Source organism: Chenopodium album, chromosome 4 (genome assembly GCF_948465745.1).
Source record: "Chenopodium album chromosome 4, dcCheAlbu1.1, whole genome shotgun sequence".
In the NCBI taxonomy this organism is placed as follows: Eukaryota; Viridiplantae; Streptophyta; class Magnoliopsida; order Caryophyllales; family Amaranthaceae; genus Chenopodium; species Chenopodium album.
Genome location: NC_137837.1, coordinates 16,390,924 through 16,409,183, shown reverse-complemented (window position 1 = coordinate 16,409,183; position 18,260 = coordinate 16,390,924). Strand labels below are relative to the sequence as shown.

General features: G+C 37.5%; 1 protein-coding gene across 1 annotated transcript; it reads right to left on the bottom strand.

The window, feature by feature from the left end:
* Positions 1-2,197: 2,197 nt before the first annotated feature.
* LOC145628976 (uncharacterized) lies at positions 2,198-16,617 on the bottom strand. Its single transcript, XM_081681431.1, has 2 exons — positions 15,887-16,617; positions 2,198-2,777 (listed from the first exon to the last, which is right to left on the bottom strand). The coding sequence occupies exons 1-2, from the start codon at positions 16,512-16,514 to the stop codon at positions 2,707-2,709; spliced, it is 699 nt and encodes a 232-aa protein (XP_081537557.1). The 5' UTR covers positions 16,515-16,617; the 3' UTR covers positions 2,198-2,706.
* Between the last annotated feature and the right edge of the window lie 1,643 nt (positions 16,618-18,260).

Below are 18,260 nucleotides of genomic sequence, written 5' to 3'. Positions count from 1 at the left end.
GGTACGTAACTTAAAATAAATTCAAAAAAGGTGTATTTTGTGGGTGGTAATTTAATTTAAAAATTTTCTATTTTTCATGACGTTTAAATCATGAAAAACAATCAAAGGAGTGATGAGTATAAGGGCTTGTTTGGTTGACATTAAAAAATATGGGAAGTAAGACTTCCTAGAAATTGCAAGTTTTGTGTTTTGTTTGGTTGACAAAAGTTTGGTAAAGTTTGGGAACTTCCTAGGAATTTTAAGTTCCCACAAAATGTAGGAATTTATTTACCTAATCCCCCGCAGGTAATTAGAAATTCCTATAGAAAGTTACTTCCCTCATTGTTAACCAAATAATTTAATTTTGGAAAATTTCCATTAATTCGATTATAGGACTTAAATTCCAATAAATTTACAATTCATGGGAAGTGCTAATTCCATGTGAACCTGAATAGTCCAAATCTCAAATGATTAGTGTGTGTTTGTTTTGATGAAAATGAATTCCAAGATCCAGTTGAATGAAATGAAATGTTGAGATATCCCTAAGGCCCTGTTCACTTCACTTTATTTTTGCTAAACTGAAATTATTTTTATTGAACTGAAATTAATTTTATTGAACTGAATTAATTTTTACTGAACTGAATTAATTTTACTGATTTTTTTTATTATATTTCTTCTTTAAAATTACTTATATTTTTTACTGAACAGAAATTAACTTTACTGATCTGAACTTATTTTTACCGAACCTAAATTATTTTTATTGAATAATATTTTTTTTAAGGTGAAGTGAACAGAGCTTAACTCTCACAAAATATCAAATGTTACGATTAATGAAGAACGGAGGAAGTATGTTATAGATAGATGTATCGTGGAAAAGAGAGAGGGAAAAATGAAAGATAAAGAGTAGATACTTACTTTTGCATAACGGAGCAAGGTGCAAAACATTGCATTGATTTCTATGTTTATGGTCACGAAGTAGGTGAGTCCAACCTTGCTTATCTACCATCTCCAAAATCATTTTGGCAACTTCATGACATTCCATCCTGATAGCCATGAACAAGACATTCGTCTTACATGTAACAATCGTATTTGCATCCAATGACAAGATATATAATGCTAATTGTTCAAATCCACGGGATATGGCCAACGACAAAGGTGATTCTTCAAAATAATTGTGCATTAACCAGGGATGTTGATCTTCTGAAGTATTCGATTTTGGAGGTGATGCTTCTTGTTTGTAAGTTTGTATGAGCAATTCTACTATTTTCATAGCATCTTCTTCAATAGGGGCGAATATTACCGCGTAATGTAGCGGGTTAAAACCATAGTTAGCCGTTGAAGAGACCAAGTCTGCTAAATCCCTTTTTACATTTGGGACAATATCTTGGCTTTCTAGAAGACATGTAAATGGCCACACTTTACCTTTAAATGCCCAATGATGGCATGCTGAATTTCCCTGATTGTCAGTTTGTTTATATAGCTCCGGCTCTCGTTGAAGCAACAATCGAAAAATTTTCTTGTTTTCCTCTGCAATTTAAATACATTTGCCATTGAAATAATTTCTAAAATGGGATATGTAAGTGTTTAAACTAGGTATACATATATGTGATTATTTTAAAAATTATTTACATTAACCATTTATTATTTTTTAGACAAACACATAACTATTTATTTAATTATGCAATGCAATATAATTAAAAAAAAATGTAAACGCTAGTGAAAAAAAAAAAAAAAACATAACTTAGGACTAGGAGACAATAAATCTTTTATCCTATTGCAAGAGATCATTGTTTGTCTTCTTCTAAGAGCATCTCAAATGACAAGCTACAATGCTTTGTAGCTTGCTTTTTCACATCAATTTCTAAGCTACAACACTTTTAAGCAACAAATTGTTCCAATGGTAAGCCACAACATATTGTAGTTTGCAAAAAATAAAATTTTAAAAAATAAATAGATAATTATACACATGTAACAATAGGAGTGGAGTTGACTTGTCTCTTTTTCAATCAAGCATGATGTTGCTCAATTTTTTGTTCTCCAATAATAAGCATGTAGTTAGGAATTTTACTTAAATTGTAAGCAAGTCCTTATAATTAAACCATTGGTTAACTTGGGGCATTGATCATCAAAATGACTTATTGACAATTTGACATGTGTCCATCATGAGTCCTAATAACGGATTCCATCCAAAAATCCGTTAGATGGTGGTGAAATTTAATTTTTGTTGTTGTTTTTTTTTTTTTTTTTTTTTTTTTTTTTTTTTTTTTTTTTTATGGTGGTTTTATAATAAAAGCTTAAAACTTGGGTTTTTCTCATTGGTAGCCATGTAGATTTGCACATTCTCATTGGTAACAAAATTTTTCCATAAATCTCTTAAATAACAATAGATTTATAATTTTTCTCTAATATAGTGTTATTTTAGTAATTTTAGCATAATTAAGCTATTAATCATGGTTAATTGCATTCCCTTACCACCACACCACCATACCCTCACCACCCTCTTATCTAACCCCTACCATAAAAAAGACCCAGCCAATCAGCCACCACCTTGGCACCTTCCCATCCCTCTACCACCCTTATTCACATCCCTCCTTCAATTCCCCCCACCCTTGAAACACCTTGCCACACCCCCTACGAGCACGCGCAACCTAGCAGCCACCATCTAACGCAATAACAACCAACCAACAACTTCCACCACGCCTCTGTCTCCACCCGCATCAATCACACTCACACAATATTAACCCCTGCCACCCCTGTATTTAGCACATAGCACCCACTAGTCAAACTCTTCCTAAACGCTACACAAAACACCAGCTGTTAGCATTGCCTCAAGCACTAAAACACACGCAGCAGTCCATTAACAATAATAGTCGCAAATAGCAGCTGCAAGAGTCAATTTCAGCCCTAATTCATAATGAACGCTACATAAAACGGTTTCAGGGAAGGAAGGAAAGGATGTTTAAGGGTTTCGGGGTGGAGGGGAGATTTGGCTGGGTTGTTCGGTAGGAAAGAGAATGGCGGCAAGCTGTTTTAGCGATGGGGATTGGAGGAGGTGGCTTGTTGGTTTAGTAACTTACACATGATTATTTAACCCTGGTTAGTGATTTTAGGTTATACAGGTCAGAATTAGTAAAATAATGCTATGTTAGAGACTATTTAGATTACTAATGCTATTTAAGAGAATTTGCAAAAAAAAATTGTTACTATTGAGAATGTGCAATTTTATATGGCTACCAATGATAATTTCCCTTAAAACTTTGTTGTGTTATAATCAAATTTTTGAGAAATTTATGGTGTTGTTTTCTAATAATAAATAATAATAATAATTTCTTCTAGGATTTGGTTCGCTATAGTTAGAGGGGTGAGGGCCCAGATTGTATTTCGGCTCCCCACCAATTTCTTGTAAATTGTTTAACTTTGTAAGTTTTTTTGATATTTTTATAATAATAATAATAATAATAATTATATCTCAAAAAATTCTCTCCGTTGGTGCGATATTATGGACGAAATTATGGGCAATTAAGGTGCGGGTTTCACGTTTTCACCGGCGGCAATTCTAGCAGTTTCCGGCAGCGTTAACTTGGGTTTAATAGGTCCGGCGAAGGTGCATTGGTGGTGGGTCAGTTTCAGGCAGCATCAAAGTGTATTCAGGCGACGTTTCCCTTGTTCATTGCTACGGTTTTGGGCTCGGTTTATGATCGAATTTCTGGTGTTTTTTTAAAGCCGATTTCTAGCGTCATTTCAGGGGGTTTCTCAGCCAACGGCTACGTTCAGGTTTATGGTGTGTTTAGCGGCATATTGCGGCAGTTTCAGGCAATTTTAGGGTACGTTTTCTGGTCCGTTTTGGGTGCAGTTTCGGGCAGAATTTCGGTGCAATTCTGTAGTAGTTTCGGGTGTGCTGCTCGCCAGTTTTGGGAGTGTTATTCAGGTGTTCATTCCAGTCTCAAGCGGCTTTTTCCCGGAGACAATTGAGGATCTCAGGCAGCTATTTTCAGGCAGCCTTTGGTGGTCGTGTTTTGAGCTGTTTTTGGGCGAGTTTAGGCTGTTCTCAGGGCACGACTTAAATAGTATTCTGGTCGTTTTTCACTTAGTATTTTTCAGCCGTGTTGAGGCGTTTATTTCTGCCATTTTTCAAGTAGTTTGGGTGTTTTTTGGGTGGAGTTTTGGGTGTATTTTTGGAGCAGTTGGGGGCTGTATTCTCGTGTGTTAGCTGTGGGCAGATTGTTGGTTGTTGTGTCTTGGTTTTATTGGTGTTTTTGGCGGTTGGATTCTACGGTAGTTTTTGGTGGTGGCTGTGTAAAGCTATGTCGGCTGCCCACAGGGCGGTCCTAAACATATTAGGGGCCCTGTTCTAACTCTAAAAGTTGGGCCCTATTTTTTAAAAAAAAATGTAATTTTAATTATGAAAAAATATTTTCAAAGTAATCTGCATTATCTTATTTGAGCACAATATGTACACCAAAAAACTCAAAGCACTTTATTCAGATAGATGATAAACTGATATAGTGCATACAAAAACACACAAATAAACAAACATATGTAATTAAGCTATTTTTAAAAAAAAAAATGTAATTAAGCTAATGATTTATAATGAAAATAGGATAAACAACTTAACAATTCAATTCAATTAGGAATGGTTTAAATTCCTAATACTAAAGGCCCATTATTGTTGCAAATTGAGAACATGAGGTACCAAATTTTCTTACTTCCAGTTTCAATCTTAAAAAAACGCAACTACAATAAGCACTCAAATCTTAAATATCAGAAATTCTTTCATATCAAAAAAATAAGAATAAAAAATAAAAATTACTCCGTACCTCACAACCGATTCTCCTTATTTTACCGATTCTCATTTTAACCAGGTAAACCCAAATTCAGGATGAAACTAGTTTTCTATTAGAAGAAATTCATAATGAAAGTACCGCTCATCACCATTAAAATCAAGAGAAGAAGGTGCACTTGAAGTGTTACTCGTAATTTGATTTTTTGGAAAAAAAAATTCTTTGGTAAAAATATGAAATTAATGACAAGCTTTAAATTGACATAGGAAGATGGAAAGTTTTCCATAGGAATTGCAAATTAATTACAGTAATTACGGAGTAGATGAATTAGGAGGAAGTTGAAACTGAATGTTCGGGACGCAGAAGACGCTGAATTGATTTTTTTTTTTTTTTTAATACATGTATGGGCTCTCAATTAAATTGGGCCCTCAAAATTTCGGGGCCCTGTGCTAAGGGTCTGGTTGCACAAGCCCTTAGCCGGCCCTGGCTGCCCAGGTGCAGTTTCATTGCCCTTTTGTGGGTCTTAGTTGTTGTCAAGATGGAAGGGGCAGTGGCCTTACTAAAAGTTCTCTTATCAAACATCTTTGTGGTCGTCATGTGTATTGGTGTGCGGTATATCACACAACATTCTCTTACTTTTAATTTGGCTGTTTAAAATAAGGTTGAAGTTACTTTTTCGTGTATGGGGATTTGGTTATGTGGGGTTTGCTACAAAACGCATATGCATCGTACTAAGTGTCGTCATAGTGCGACTGGGTTTGTGTCACCCCCGAATGAAGGAGATGGTATTGTTTGTTTTGTGCTTCATGGTTTCTCCAAGCCGCAAGCTCCCTCTTCTCCGGCTCAGCTTGGACGCATGGGTGGTTTGGTGTAAGATCAACATAGTGGTTTTAATGTGGCTCTTCTTGATTGTTTGTTCTCCAAGGGGTTTCGTACGGTAAAGTCCATACCTCCCAAATGTCATTTGGGGTTTTCTCGAGTTCTAAAAGGTGCCCTTGATAAGGTGATCTCTAGGCCTGATAATATTTCTAGTGGATCTCTTTGTTGGTATTACCTTTTTGCACCCTTAAAACCATTCGCCCACAGAGCAGCACTGAGTCCAGGTCTTTGGTAAAGCGTCGGCATCAAAAAGAGAGTATTTCCCGTGCTATTTGTTCTTGGAGTGCACCAGGTGGTAATTTGGAGCTTGTGAGGGATACTTTGACAGAGGATTCTCCTACTTTATCAGCAGATGAGGACCTTGATTTGGAGGAGCGTAATATCAAGCAATATCGTTGGAAAATTTATGATGGCCATTTCACTGTTGCGGTCCGGGTTCTTTCTTCTTCAGGCGTTGCTCCTTATAATGACGCCATTCTCATGGATTTACAGTCTAAACACCCTTCTTGTCCAGCTCCATCCTTGCCTGATATACCTGTTGATGGTCTTCATCTCGTTACTTCTTCTGCTGTTGTTTTGGATCGGATTAAGAGTTTTCCCTGTGGCACATCATGTGGTATGGATTGCTTGAGTGGTGCTGTTGTGCCTGTATCAAATGAGTTAGTGAACTCTATTTCTGGGGTGGTTAATCTTTTTCTAGTTGGAAAGTGTCCTATAGAACTAGGATAGTATATTGCAAGCGCTACTCTTACACCACTTGTCAAGCCCGATGGTTGTATTTATTCGTCCTATAGCTGTGGGTACTATTTGGCGGCGACTAGCTTCGAAGGTGGGTGCTGTTATGGTTGGCCAGTCTTTAGGAAGTTACTTTGATGGTCTTCAATTTGGCGTTGGGGTTTCTTCAGGTGGTGAGGCAATTCTTCATGCTGTGAATCGGTTGATTAAGGATCGTGGTTCAGAGGTTGGTCTTTCTATGTTATTGGTGGATTTTAAAAAAGCCTTCAATCTTGTTGATCGTACGGTCATGTTGCATGAAGTTCGTCGTCGTTGTCCAGGCATTTCACGATGAGTTGAATTCTGCTATTTAAATCCATCCAGATTGTATTGTGGGGACCAATCCTTATGATCTTGTCAGGGGGTGCAGTAGGGTGATCCCCTTGGTCCTCAACTTTTTGATTTGGTTTTACAGACCCTGGTTTGTAATATTAGACATGCTTTTGACTTATGCCTTCATGTGTGGTATTTGGATGGAGGAATTATTATTGGTAACACTTTGGTGGTGGGGAAGGTTCTGGAGTTGATCGTGGAGGAAGGGCCTCGTTTTAGGTTACATCTCAGTGTGAAGAAAACTGAAGTTTTCTAGCTTTAAGAGAACCCTCGAAGAAGGCATATGGGTGTCTTTCCGCCTAATATTGCTCGTCCTTCACATGGTGTTAAGTTGCTTGGTGGTCCAGCTAGTTCTGACCCCGGTTTTGGAGGTGACCTTGTGATTTAGAGGGTGACCAAGACCACTGCTCTAATGGATAGAATTGCTAAGCTAGATGATCCCCAGTGTGATTTGTAGCTACTTAGGGCATGTACTGGAGTTTCTAAACTCTACTTTGCTTTGCATACTTGTCCTCCTAGTACTTTTGAGGTGGTTGAGAGCACTTTCGATGAGGCTCTTCGATCTTCCTTAGAGCGTATCGTGAATGCTTCGGGGCTTGGGTTTGGCGATTGGCAGTGGCGGCTTGCCACCTTACCATTTGCATTTGGCGGACTTGGTGTTTATTCCGCAGGTGATGTTCGTCATTATGCCTTTCTTGCCTCTCGATTACAGTCTGCTGGGTTGCAGACAAAGCTTTTACGACATGCCGATGTTGTTGGCCTTGGTCGAGCTGAGCCTTCGCGGACGCGTTGCTTCTGTATAATGGAGTGGTTGAGTCTGTCATTTTGAGTAATCCTAGTGAGGTCGCTGCCCTTAAACTCATGAAGAAATTGGCAGATATATATTTCACAAGCTTACCGCATCTGCAAAATCCACCTTTTCTTTATCTCCTCATCAATTAGCATTGTGGAAATCGCAGCAAGGAGTTCACATATCTGCTTGGCTACGGGCTGTCCCTATTTCCGGGTTGGGTCAGACGATGAACGCGAAGACACACCGATGTGTTTTATTTGTGCTACCGGGTGAGGGTTCCATTATTTTTTGTCTCGACGCTGTGCTCTACTTGTTCTCGGGTTTTTACTAGGGATATTTTCGGCGACCACTCGGTGTCGTGTGCTGGTATTGTGGGTATTAAACATCAGCGTAATGTTCTTCGGGATACCCTTGTTGATATTTGCTATAGATCTGGGATTTCAGCAAGAAAGAAGATTGACATAGGATTGTCTAAAGGGAATGACCGGGCCCTAAGACCTGTCGATGTGTTACTTTATTCATGGGATCGTGGTCGTGATGTATGTGTCGACTTCATAGGGTCTTCTCCTTTGACACAGACAAGGCTAGCTGACTTTGTTCCTGGACGGGTTGTGGCTGATGCAGCTCATCGGAAGCGGGTTAAGTACGAAGCTCGTTGTCGGGCGATTGGATATAAATAGTTTCATTCCCTTCTCCTTTTCTTCCCTTGGGGAATTAGAGAAGGAGGTTGTTGCGTTGCTGAAGCGGGTTCAGAGGTTCTCGACAACGCAAGACATTGGGGCACGTGCGGCAGCTCATATCTTCACTAGGGTAGGGCTTTGCTATAGCTAAAAGAGTAGGAGCCCAGATTGTATCTCGGCTTCCCACTAATTTATTGTAGGTTGTATGACTTTTTTTTAAGATATAATAATAATAATAATAATAATAATAATAATAATAATAATAATAATAATAATAATAATAATAATAATAATAATTTGTGTAGTACGAATCTATTATTACAGGAATAAATAAAATATGATGTATTAAAGGTATGACATAAATGATAGTAGTCATTATACTACATACGTATTTATTATGATGTATTGTCCTATTATTAAAAGATAGGAAAAATTGCCCAGAATAATCCCATCTGTTGGACATCCGCTAAAAATAGTCCCACCTATGAGTTATTTTTAAATCATCCGACCTTTATACCCAATCCTCTCTAAATGGTTATGAGTGACCAGTAACTGGTTAAAGAGGTAATTTTAGTTTTATTAAATCTAATTTACATGTATCATTATTTGATTTGTCAAAAGTTTAAAAAAAAGGAAAATAAAATAACAAAAACAAGCACCACTACCTAAGTTTCAGCCACCATCGTCCCCGTCACCACCCAAACAGCCAAACCTAGACCCCTGAACCACCATTACCACCCCCAAACCTAGACCCCAAAACCGAAATCGGGGTGGGTGAAGGTGAGGGAGGCTGAAATAGGGGCATGGGGAGGTGAGGGAGGTCGAACTCGAGTCGGGGAAGGGGAGTGAGGCTGGAATCCTGCAGGGTGGTCTGGGCTTGATGTGTTCGAGCTCGCGATTGCTTGACAGGGGAAGGGTAGAGGTGCTGGAATCGGGACGGGGGAAGGGGAAAAGGCCGAGATCGGGACAGCATAGGGTTTTTGCCCGTGCTTTCCATATTATTGCCGGTGCGTAGGGTTTTCATCAGTGTATAGGGTTTCGCTGGTGTACCACACGACGTAAGGTTGTTGGTGGTTTATGGGAGCAAGGGGCGCGTCGTCGGTGTTGGTACTAGCGTTGGGGTTGAGAGAGATGACCGGAGCAGAGGGGACGGGGAGGCAAGAGGCAGGCAGCAGGGAGGGTGGCTTAGGCTGGTGTGGGTTGTTATGTAAAATAATTAATTTTTTATTTCTTTAAAAAATCAACTTTTTCTTTTGATTTTATTTCTTTTATTTTTATTTTTTACTAATTAGAGGCCGACACGTGTCAGGTAACTTGTTATAACAAGTCACATGACCGGTTGGGACCATTTATAGCAGATTGTGTATAAAGGTCGGATTATTTAAAAGTAACCCAAATGTGGGATTATTTTTAGCGGGCGCTCCAAAGGTGAGATTATTCCGGGCAATTTTTCCTAAGAGATATGGGAAATAAAGTAATAGTTATAAAGGAATATTTTTTATTTTTTAATGATATACGTATAAAGGACTTGAAATAATATTATTTTAGTTATAGTATACTAAAATTCTTAATGAAGATTTTAGCAAAAAAGGGAAGGAGTGTTTTTGGAGGAAAAAAATCTATACCAAGAATTGACACGCGTCATTCTTGTTGTCTGTTTTAGTATTATGTTATTGATTATTACAGATAAACTTTCTACATACCAAATTTTAAAACTTATCATTGATACAAATAGTGTTATGCACGAGGTGTATGTCTCTTTCGATTTAAGGTACTTTGACGAAGATACTATTGATTTTTGTAAGAGAGCAATACATATTATAAAAATATTCACTATACATTAGAAACAATGTCAATGTATTCGAATTTTATACTTATGGATTAATGATCATATTTGTAAAATAAAAAAATATATTACCACTACTCATAAAGTTTAAGTAGTTTTGGAAAAGAGCTTGAGCTATCTAAAGTAGTAACTGAATAAAGTGACTATTTATTATTGAAAAAAGAACTCTATATAATTTTAAGCTAATACCTTTAATAATTCATATATTATTTTGGTACATAAACCACGCTTCTCTCTCCTCTCTTCTCTGGTTTTAGTTTCCCCCTTTTAAAACCCTAGGAGCTCGCCGGAGTTCCGACGCCGCGGCCGTACTCTGGCGAGCCTCCTTCCCTTTTTTCTTTTTCTTCTACTTCTCCTCTCCTTTCTTTTCATTTCCCCTTATTGTTTATGGTGGTTTCCTTACACTCTAAAAGCCGACGAAGGCGTCCCTTTCTTTCTTGAGGTGTTTGTGTGAGCATATCCTAGTTTACAAAGGTTTCAAGGGGAGGTTTTAGATCGTCAACTCCGGCGCCGTTTCCTACCTTTGCGTGGAAGAATTTGTTTGTTCAAAGGGTCTCTCCGCCGGTGAAACAAGGTCTAAGGACTAGGCCTAACGCCGCCACCATGGGTCATTGGTAATTTTGACCGTGATGGAAACAGTAAAGTTAGGGTTAGGGTTTTGTGGGTCCTTGCGCTAGAGGGCTAGGCCTAAAGCCGCCATCGGGAGGAAATCGTGACGGAAACGGTGAAGTTAGGGCTGGGGTTTTGAGGTCCTTTGTGTTTGTTGCAGTTTTACGATTTTGACGGTGCTCTTCCTCTAGCTAAGTATGTTTTTTCTAAATGTTAATCAGAGTTTGCTTGTATTTTTAAGTTGTTGTATGTTTTCTGGTTGTTTTGGCTATAGTCATTTGGATGTGCAGAAGGAGTTAGGTTCCTTTGTTAAGGATCTTGGGTTTGCTATAATGTGAAGAGAGTTAACATGTTATGTTGTTGTTAGGGGATGAAAAGGAAGTTGGCCTTAGCTAAGGTGAAGTGTGTGTTTTGTTGGAGTGGTATTTGGTGTCTTTCTTTTACCTTCTTTGTAATGATTCTTGTAATCATTACTCTTGAAATTTACTATCCGAAGCAGGCGCCCAAACTTTGTTTTGGGGTTTCATGAGCCTCGACGTTGTCAAAGCTTTCTTACCAACAAGGAAAGTCATTGAAGAAAAGGTCACAAGTTCAAGTGACCTGTTTGAAGACCTTACTTGGTGATGAGTTGATCCCGCAAAGAAAGGAAATGCTAGCCATGGTAAAACAGTTTCGATTCTCTCCGCTACTCTCTTTAGGGTGTGTTTTATGTTTCTATAAAGAAATCCTCATCTGCAATATGTCCAGCCAAATTCAGTTTAATGTTGTTTTTAATTTCAAAAGTTGTAAAGGCTTAAGTGTTAAAAGCCAGATTTTCAATTCCCAAGTTGTTTTAATTTCGAAGTTGGTAGTGGTAAGTCTTAGTTCTTATTTGGTATATATGTTGTAAACTCTGATTATATAAATATATTTTTCTTTTGTGTAAAAAAAAAAAAAAAAAAAAAAGGGGTAAGGAATAAAATGTAGAAAATATTATTTAAATAACCCAATTGTTTGATTATATACAATAATCCAAACTTGATACCCCATCCTTTTCTATTAGGCCTACTTTTACAACAGGTAGTTTTTTTTCAACTTTTATAAAAAAACTCTTTCACTCATCCTTCTTTTTTAGCCACCCCCTGCCGCCCCCTTTCTTCCCAAACTCTGTCTCCCTTCCAGAGACGATCAACAATTTCCCGGTCCGCTAGCACAACCCGATCCGGGCCGAAATAGGGCGGGTTTGGGTACGTCAAATAAACATATTTTTTAGTTGAAAGCCCATTTTGGCCCGACAAGTCTGCCACTTGGGCGGCTTTGGACATGACATTTGATATTAAGGCCCGACCCAGCCGAATTTATGATCCCCTCTACTCCCTTCCCCTTCCCCCTCCCCTCACCCCCTAGATGTAGCCATCCCCACCCCCACCCCTTAACTAACAGGCCTTATTGACTTAATTTAGCCCACCGAAACCCACCGTGAAGCCCTCATCCTTGCAGACTCCTTGTAACACATCCCAAAACCTAGTAATTGGCGGTGGGGTTACATAAGTTTTGACTTTATAGGGAGGGCCGGTGAGGTTTTCTAGGAGGATGGATGGGGAGTTTCAATGGAGGTAGGTGGGATTTTCCTATGTTCAACAAAGGTGGGTGGATTTCGAGCATAGATGAGATGAATTTTTTCTGGTTTTGAGTTTCGACAAGGGAGGGTGGTTGGTGGGGTGCGTGGCTATGTGGAGGTTTGAAGGATTTATGTCTTCGTCAAGTGCAATTAGTATATGTATAATGGATCAAATTATAGAGATAATTAAGTTTGTTCTTTTGGGTCGTCATTTTCTGTTGCTAGACATGATCAATGATATTTAGGCTGGCAAATAGTCCAAAGCCTAATAGAATGGATCCTATAAGGTCACACAAAAGGGTGGTTGATTGAACAAAAGAAAGAAGCCCATTTGGGCCTCATGGACTCATGGAGTGGCCGGCCATGTGGGATTAAAGGGAGAGTATTGTGGGCTTGATTTGGACTAATTATACATATGATGTATAAATAGAGGCCTTGCCTAGAGTTTGACTTATAATACACTTAACCAGTCAATTGAGAATTGACTAGTGAGAAACCAAACCCTAACCTCACGCAATCTCTCTCCTCACTCCCCCCCTCACGTCCGTACAATTGTACGACCCCACTAGTGCAAGGTGGTGCACGTAGGTGGTGTGGTGGTGTTCGTGGCTTGGTTTCCTCCTCCCCTCTCTGTAGAAGGTGGTTCAAAGTGTTTGTGCCCAACTACCTAGCAGTATTGGAGGTTCAATACTATCCCGTGGACTAAGTAGATGAGCAACTAACGCTTGGGCTCTCTATTATCTGCCTAATTGACAGTCAATCGCTTGTGGAAATCACGTGTCAAAGGTATGTATTACGTGATTCTTTATGTGTTATGCTTGTAGATTCTGTTTAGGTACGAACGAATATGATTTGTGAAATTCCGCATTATAGTCCCTAAAACCCTACAAGGTTGACGGTGAGGGAATGGGGGAGAAAAGGCGAGGAAGGAGTAGGGGCTGCTGTTAGTGGGTTGATGTAGTTAAGGATGGGTTCTATAGCTAGTGTCGGTGCTAAAGGAAAAAGGAAAATGGATTAAAAAAAAAGGTTTTAAAAAAAAATTGAAAAAATAATCTATACTAATCAAATCATGACACGTGGCAAGGTGATTTGCTCTTGTAGGCCAGGTTGGTGGGGGGAAGTAGTAATGGAGGTATGTTATGTATTTGTAAATACATAACAATGATTAAAATATTCTAAAAACACATGGTAGCGAGAGAAAAAAGGAGAGAGATAGGAAGAGAGAGGTCTGTAGGTGGACCCTATCTATTTTTTTGGTCAGATTATTGTCTCACGTGATAGGGGACCACATACTGAATGTTCCACTGAAAGCTTATATATGGTACCATTGAATCTTCAGTGGTACTATTTATGGATAAATATAGTACAACTAAATGTATAAATAATACCACTATATACCACTATATGCATATATAGTATCACCGTATGTTCAATGGTATCATTTGATCAACCAATGATATCACAATATGCATACGTTTGTACATATGTGTAATTACATGAATATAATGTTGCTTGTTATGCATTTCTAAATGCATAACATTCCTCCAAAATCCCTCTGGTGGGTGATAGTTTAGCCAAGCTTGTTTAAAGGGAGTCCTGTTATGCAATTAACGAGGGGTAAGAGTGTAATTGCACGTAATTTAGTACTTGATTTTAGAGTAGTACCATTAAGTGTTCAATATTATCATTAGGTGATCAAATAGTACCATTGAATATTCCAGTGTTACTATATGTGTATTTAGTGGTACTATACATGCATTCAGTGGTGCTAACTACGTGCATATATAGTATCACTAAATAACTATTGGTATTATTTAAACTTTCAGCGGTACAATTAGAAAATGTTCCACACATTTTTCTTTTTCTTCCTTTCGCTCTTTTCCATGTGATTTTTAATATTTTAGTATTTTTTTTATGCATTTGCAAATGCTTAACACTACATTAGTACTTCCTTGAGTTTAGCCTAATAGAAAAGGGTGGGGGTATAAAGCTTTTATTATTAAATTAAATAAAATAAAATAAAAAAATTGGCCAATTGTTGGATTGTTTAAATCAAATACTCCTTAATAAAAAGGTAGGGTAAGTAATTGATTATTCTAAAATATAGCTTTTGTTTATGGTTTATTACCTTCCCATGAGCTTAACTTTGATTCTTGAACTGAGCATTCAAGTGTCACCTCTCAAAGTCTTAATTAATTGAGTCCTAAGAAATCTATTTCCTCCATTACATGTTACTCGTAACAAACATAGGTTGCGCGGAGGAAAAAGATCTTAAGTGTAATTATTGATAAATAAGGGGATGTACTTAGTAAAAAAAAAAAGTTAAACCAAAATTAAACACCACAACCTAGCACCACGAAACCACCACTACCTAGCACACGAACCACCCACAATCGAACCCACAGTAGAACCACTAAGCACCACCACCCAGCACCATGAAACTTGAACCACGAACTAGCAACACCATCTATCACCACCACCCAACACCACAAAACCACCCAACACGAACCCACAAACCATGCATTGAACCTAGCGAACCCACGAAACGAACCCAAGAAACCACCCTGCAATCCCAGAGAACCCACAAAACCCCTAAAACCGTCAGATCTGGAAAACCGACAACAAAAGGGTAGTCTTCTTCAACATCTGATCTTAAGAAATTGGGTTGGAGAAGGAGAAAGAAAATTCATGGGGACGAGGAAGAAAATGAAGAAATTTGATGAAGAAAGAAGAGAGAAAGATTATGGAGAAGATGATATGATTTTAGAAAGATAAGATTAGTTTTAGTTAATTATGTTTAAAGTATGTAATTGAGGTTATAAAGTTTTTTAAAATGGTATTTTCGTAATTTCATTATAAATTTACTTGAAAAGGAAAGATTTAGAAATGTTGCGAGTAATGTGTAACGACTAGTTTAAGTAATTGTTGCGAGTAATGTATAGTGGCTGGTTTTAGTAATTGTTGCAAATAATATGAAATTGAGGGAGCATCTTGTTTCATTCAATTCATTAAGGGGGCGTTTGGTTCGCAGAGTGGTATAGGTTTAGAATCAGGAATAGGGTTAAGGTGGTATCGGGTTGAAATTTGATGCTTAATACCATGTGTTTGGTTCAATTCTGGAATGAAATATCATCCCCTTAATTTCATGTATTTGAACCTAATGGAATAGAATGAGCCAAACCCACCCCCCAAGGTTTCTAAACCCCATACCTCATGGGTTTGAGGTATGAGTTTAAAATTCATATTTTTTGACAACCAAACATGTGGTATGGGTTTTAGTCATTCTAAATCCATACCTCATACCTATAATCCGCAAACCAAACCCCCCCTAACTCTTTTATAAGTATTTAAAAACATTTCAAACAATACGGATTGTTTTCATATATCACCCAAAAGTTACCGTTAAAATTAAAAATAAATAAATAAATCAAAGTGTAGTGTCATTGTGTCAATGTAATTAAAAATTTTTCACACTTCCTGTTAAAAAAAAAAAAAAAAAAAAAAACACATTTGACACCATAGTAACTGTGTTCATACATTACTCGATACTGACAATATTTACCGGTTACGGACTTGGGGTGGTGACTGGTAAGTTAGTAAGTAAAACCGTACCTGAACCTTCTAAAAACTTCATCGCTTGGATTGCTGTGTAGTCCTTGCTAGTCAAACAAACAAAATAGGGAGACTTCAAGATCTCCAAAGTTAATTTGTCTAAACCTTGTACTATAGAGCTAAGAAGTAAGTAACCATCTGGAGGCTCGTTGCAAATCATCTCCATATCCATTTTTAACAGTTCCAGCGCACATTCTTCGTGATAATAACTAACAGCTACATGGCAAGGGCTAGCTCCTTCGCTATTCTTTTGTAACCAAGGTCGTTGAGAAAGATCAGATGGTAATGTTGGTAAGCACTGATACACTTGTAGCATCATCTTTACTATCTCTACATTACCAAGACCAGCTGCCATATGAAGAGGGTTGCCTTTGGTTTCATCATCACCCGCTAGTTGGAGGAGGAGCTGCTGCGCAGCTTCCGAAGGTAAGATGCTAATTGCTTCTTTAATAAATTCTTCCCTGTTATAGAACACTGCGAAGTGAAAGATATTGCCCAACACCCTCTCTAGTTGGAAGCAAGACAGGTAATATTGGACAGGTTGATCGCGGGCAACATTGTTTCGAAGAAACTCCACATCTCCTCTTATTATTGCAAACTTCAAATCTTGGACTTCAAACGATGTCATGATCGGAGATAGTGTAGCTACTTTTGAGTTGTGAATGAGGAGATTGTAAATTATTGTAGCACCTTATATTATCAATGTCCACACACATCAAGTTTGTGTAGCACCGTAGCTTCTTCCCCTTAAATTATCAATGTCCACACACATCAAGTTTGTGTAGGGTCAATAATGTTATCTTATTTTCTTGTCTTTATTTTAAACAAAATTTGTCCTACCAAAGAAACTAATACGTAAATTCATTCATGGTTCAAAGTTCTTGTAAACAACATAATCAACGGATTTTTCTTTAGACTTTTCAACAGCTATGATAAAGTAAGAAACCAATTTTGTTTTTCTTTTTTTTTTTTTAAAAAAAAATAAAAAAATAAATAAAATTGTATGGCCTTTAGAAATTCAAGAGATTGAGTTAAATGGATTACAATCTTGAGTACATGGGGTTTGTTGAAATTTAAAAGGAAAATGATAAACTTTTAAATACAGGATTAGGCCTCACCCACAAATCAAGAGAAAAAGTCCACTTCACAAGACCAAATGAGGTTCCATCCCAAAACCATATGACAATTGGAGAAGTAGTCCCTTAGCCTAATAAAGTGTTTAACTCTCTCTTCTTTTATTAATGTGTGACTCTTACATGTGTTATTTTGGTAGGATATACTTCAGCATAAACATAGCCCTTAGGCTATATATAAGAAGCTAAAAAAGAAAATTTTGAGAATTAATTAACATTAATCACACTGATATGCGCGTGATTTTGTCATGAATTCCCAACTTAATTCCATTTCAGCAAGTGTATTTAATGCTTATATATAGCTCTAAAGACTACATATATCATCACCCAATTTAAAATAATAAAATAATTCTTTTTTTTTTAACTGATACATTTTGACTAGTGCACTACTACCTCCGTCCCCGAAAAACGACCAATTTGGTCTAATTTTAGTCCCAAAAAGAATGACCCATTTGCATTAAAATCCCCACCAATTCGCAATATTATTTGTGCAAAATTAGCTTCCCCATATGAAATTTTGTTTCTCTATGTACTTTTATTACTTTCTCTCTCTAGCTTTTTACAAACCCCATGTAAATTTATCTTTTCAATATACTTTTACTTCTTTTTATTTAACTTTCTTATTACCCGCAAAATCAACCAAAATGAATCGTTATTTCGGGGACGGAGGGAGTATTATATAACTTGCTTTGATGACTTTAATTTTAAATTAGGAAAAATTGCCCACAATAATCCGACCTTTTGCCCGTCCGCTGAAAATAATCCCACCTATTGATTATTTTTTAATAATCCCACCTTTACCCCCCGATCTTTTTTATTGGTCCCAGTTTACATAGAACCGGTTAAGAAGGTAAAGACTTGTGACGTGGATTGGGGGATTTAATTTTCCCTCTCTTAAACTTGACAGGTCATCTCTCCCTCCACCCACCCTCTGTAATTTCTGAAATTTTTCCCTCCCTCATAACTTCTTTAGCAGAGCAATTGAATGTAGCTTACAAAGAGTTCGATAGCCATAATTGAAGCTTCAACCACCTTCGTACGTTGCAGTAAAGTCCAAAAGCTTCCATTTTTGGGGGAAATTCAACAGCTAAAGCCTAAATTGCGCCATTTTAGGTAAGTTCGTAACCCTAAAATTCGCCATTAATCCTTCTGTAATTGCATTCGAATTGCGAACCCTAAATCTAATCAATTGGAAGTAGATGAATTTGATTTGTGTCTTTACTTTGTATTTGTTCAGTGTG

Excerpts from the sequence above, each read along its gene's own strand:
- LOC145628976 (XM_081681431.1), bottom strand. The coding sequence starts at position 16,514 with ATGACATCGTTTGAAGTCCAAGATTTGAAGTTTGCAATAATAAGAGGA. Across the intron at positions 2,778-15,886 it reads GAAGTTTTTAGAAGGTTCAG|CGTTTAGGAAGAGTTTGACT; the intron begins GTACGGTTTTAC and ends TGTTTTGTGTAG.